This window comes from Phalaenopsis equestris, unplaced genomic scaffold, assembly GCF_001263595.1.
Source record: "Phalaenopsis equestris unplaced genomic scaffold, ASM126359v1 Scaffold232823, whole genome shotgun sequence".
NCBI classification, from domain to species: Eukaryota; Viridiplantae; Streptophyta; class Magnoliopsida; order Asparagales; family Orchidaceae; genus Phalaenopsis; species Phalaenopsis equestris.
The window spans coordinates 49,635-53,672 of record NW_018250784.1 but is presented as its reverse complement, the minus strand read 5'-3'; the positions used below and the strand labels follow the sequence as shown (position 1 = coordinate 53,672).

Genomic DNA, 4,038 nt, shown 5'->3' with positions numbered 1-4,038 from the left:
TACAAGATTTGAGGTAGAATTGAGGTAGAACGTTCTTTCATTTAAATTGTGAAAAATATGAGGTCAGTTTGATTCCATATTTTTCTAAAATTATATATGTATGTAAATTAAACGTACTTTCGAAGCGGGCGGCGGGACTTCACTTCCAACGGCCGACAGCTTCTTACGGACAACTTTTGAACAAATCACCCACTTTTGAACAAATCACCCACCACCAAATCTTTTTTAACTCCCCCTCCCTTTTAGCTGCCGACACCCGCCCACACAGAATATAAAGATATTTTAGAATGTGGGTTTGCACATTCTTCAGTTGACGGATCTTTTAGAATTTGAAATCTCAGTTTTATTGAATGCCGTAGTTTGAAGCGGGGCAAACTTCTTATGCAAATAATCCTAATCATATTGTTGCGATGTAATCCCATTATCATTATTACTTTGCTGCTAGAGATCGGGATAGATTTCACATTTTCTTTTTAACATAACAATATATTGCCCCATCATTTCAGGTTTTTTTATGTTAAGCTTGTTACACGCTCGAAATTTTTTCCCTTCCAATTGTTTTTTCACTATTTACTCTATGCAGGAACTTGCGGCAAATGCTTGCATCTATTATACTTCATCTGGTTGGAACCCGTTTTGTCCACGAGGATGCAGATCTTTCCCTGTCTATGGTGCATATGGCTCCTCCAAAGAGGGAGATGGAGGTTGAGGTTTCTGCTGCTGCATTACTGGATTATTCGGGTGACAGCCTCTTTGATACTTTCTTGTGTGTACTTCATGGTTTATTAAGCAGTTGCAAGCCTAGTTGGTTAAAGCCCAAGTCTGTCTCCAAATCCCTTGTCAAATCTCCTAGAGATTTTTCAGCTTTTGATTCTGAGGCAATGGAAGCTATGCAGGTTGGTTTTATATTTATGTTTTATTATCACTTTTCCTTGAGATTTTTTTTTGATGTGTTTTAATGCACTTGTAAAATGAAGAATGGTAAAAATATTTATCTTAGCTTAAGAAAAGAAACTATAATGATCATCTAATTGATTCCAACTTAATTGAAGAGTTTGCATGATCTAAAGGATATTACTTTCATGAGGCTCATTCTGATGGATCCAGGGAGGGGTTAATAAACAAAACATTTTGCCTGATTTCATAGAATATATTTCCATCATTTTATGATTCAAATCCATAACTTCTTCTACAAGGTAAGCAACCTCATTATTCTACACCCACAGATTAGATGAGTCAAAATATAGATGAAGTGAATAATGCATCTATTGACCTTTTCAGAGATAAACATGTCTTATCAATTACAATGTGCTTGGTCGTGCATAGGATTCTTTGCAATACTAATGATAACTTGGCTATCTTAGAACATCTTTATGGGATTGATGTGGGGCGGATAGGTGACTCTAGATTGGTTCGATCCAAGTGGGGAAGGGTTGGTCTCTCTAGGGCTTGGGTTGCCTCCCACTCCTAATAATAATAAGGGTATTTTTGTATGTTCGCTTTTATTAGGTTTAGGTCTTTTATGAATTATAAATATGTAGTCATTTATTGTATCAAGAGTCTTTTATCCATTTAAGTTTTGTGAGGGCTTTATGCTCTTCCCATTGCGGTTCCTGAATGAGGACGAGTCTGTATCTACGGTGTTGAATGGTGGAAACTGTATCCCTCCGTTGTTGGTGGTAGCATCTGAGGTCATTCATCAATTCTTCTAGTGGTGATTTTTGTATCTCGATCTGCTACGAGAGTAGGAAACCCTTGTAGCTTGTATCTTCTATTTGATTAGTGCGTCACATCTTTGTTTTGATTATTTTTTTTTCATGTCTTGTATTGCTTTCTTGGCTGGTCTTGCCGAATCTTTTCTAATCCCCCTTCTGTAGTAATATTTGGTCAGAGCTAGCCTAGCTCTAGTCTTATCTTAGGGTTGCTAGCATCCCCAATATCTCCCACTAAAAATTTTTCTTTCCCACCATACATCACCATTACACACCTCATTCCACCTATCCACTCCCAAATCCTAATCATGTCACTGAGAAGAGAAGTGTTGGACATCGATCAGAAGTTTATCATGGAAGAGATACAACAACTCCACGTAATGCTACAACAGCTCGATGAAATTAAGAAAAAAAAGACAACCTAAAGGGGTCACATAAATTCTAGTCGATCCTCGAGATGATGAATTATTACCATGTAGATTTGACATGAAATATTAGAGAAGCCATAATTTTGAAGTAAATGTTGATTTGCCTTATTTTGATGGCCACTTTGATACAGACAGTTTATTGAGTAGTTATTGACCTTGAAATGTGTCTTTGAGTGTTAAGACGTCTCATCAGACAGACTAGTGAAACCAGCTGCCAACAAATTGAAGTGTGTTATTTTGGTGGGAAAATTTGAAGCACATAAACCATCTTGAAGGAAAAGAGAAGTTCATTACATAGTCCAAGATGAAATGAGAGATGCAGTGACGGTACCCACCAACTCACTACAGACCGGATGTTCAATCTCTATCGTTAAAAGTGGAGAGACTATCACTGGGTGACTATCACATCTTATAGACAAAGTTCAACGCTAAGATATTATAACTAGAGTATACTCGGGGGGAATATTCAAGCCGACCTCGTTTGAGCAAAAACTGATTTAGTGCAGAGAATAGACAAAGTGAATTAGTATTAATGAATTTGTCCTAGCCAAAAAGTATTTCAAGTGTCACGAATTTGGACATATTGAATTTGACTGTACAACTCTGGGAATGATTTATTCCACTGAGCATGACATTATTAAAAAATAGGTAATCACATAGTAGACACTAACGAAGGTGATGACACAAAGCAGGAGTATCGACTTTAAATTTATGAGGAAAAGATGCACAGTTTCAACTGTGCCCATGAGAGAGACTCCAATCGATATAATAGTGATTGTCCAAGAAAGTCTTGAGTTTTAGGAATTGGCACCAGAGACATGCCAACCTCATATGAGAGAAATTCAGACTTTTCAAATCTATAGACTCCTAGAGTTGTCTTTATCGAGGGAAGTCCAACATGTCAGAAATGAGGTTATTTTGTGTCACGTTTGGAAGATTATATAAAGTTATTCAGATATTTGATTTAGTTCAGCAGTCTACCCACCATCAGATGTCCAAGCAGAAGGGATGAGCCAAAGCTTTGAAAATTGACCTAGGAGCTGGACGGGGAAGAAAATTCTTGAATGGAATTCAAGCCTTATCAGAGAAGAAGAGGTATCTCTTGAGTGGTTGCTAGTGAGAGTGGCACAATCTGCCACAAATTTCGTTCTAGAGTCCATTTCTTTTCACATACTTTTTCATCAGATACGTCAAACAGAGTATGAGAAGTGGGAGGAACGGTTATAAATTTAGTGGCTCGAACCCTGATTCGTGAGAATATTGGTTTATCTATTGTGCCAATTTAGATTGTGCCAAATGAGAATATATGTTTATTCTACCATGATGTGTTTTGGAATGACAACACCTATATGATTGACTTACCGAGAGATAGCTCTGTCACCTTCAATGAGCGTGACTTGATTTCATACTACAACGATACAGAAGCATCAATAAATGAGGTCGAAACTCTCCCCGAGTCCCAACCCAAAGAGACTGACATGGGAGTGCTCCCCTCTTGACGCAGGCAACAGGCAGCAGGAAACACGACTCCTGTGATCATGGGAGATGGGGAGACTCTCGGAATCAATCCCAATTTTCCTTTTCCGTGCTTTCTTTCTTATTATCCTTTATTCCATTTTATATTTTTCTTATATATGTGTTGTATTTGGGTATAGAAGTCAGTATCTTTATTTGTTTTGTAATGGGACAGTCGCCAACTTCCCTTCATTTCGAGGGCTATATTCTAGGGTTCTGGATAGTGCTTCGGTTATATCTTGGTCTTCATGTGGTGATGATTTTCCCTATCCCCGCCCACCCCACCCCGACAACAATCCATTTATTGTTTTCGCAGTTCCTTGCCGTCCAACCATCCTTGCTGTCACAGCCCTAGTATAGTCTCGTTTGTTTGTTCAGTAGCC

General features: G+C 38.1%; 1 protein-coding gene across 4 annotated transcripts in view; it reads left to right on the top strand.

Moving 5' to 3' along the window:
* The window catches only part of LOC110038441 (mediator of RNA polymerase II transcription subunit 12), a 69,622-nt gene that overhangs the window by 55,750 nt on the left and 9,834 nt on the right, over positions 1–4,038 (top strand). For all 4 annotated transcript variants that reach the window (XM_020743287.1, XM_020743284.1, XM_020743286.1 and 1 more), the window contains one exon: positions 584–896. In XM_020743287.1, coding sequence (XP_020598946.1) covers positions 584–896 — 313 coding nt within the window. The remainder of the gene's footprint in view (positions 1–583; positions 897–4,038) is intronic.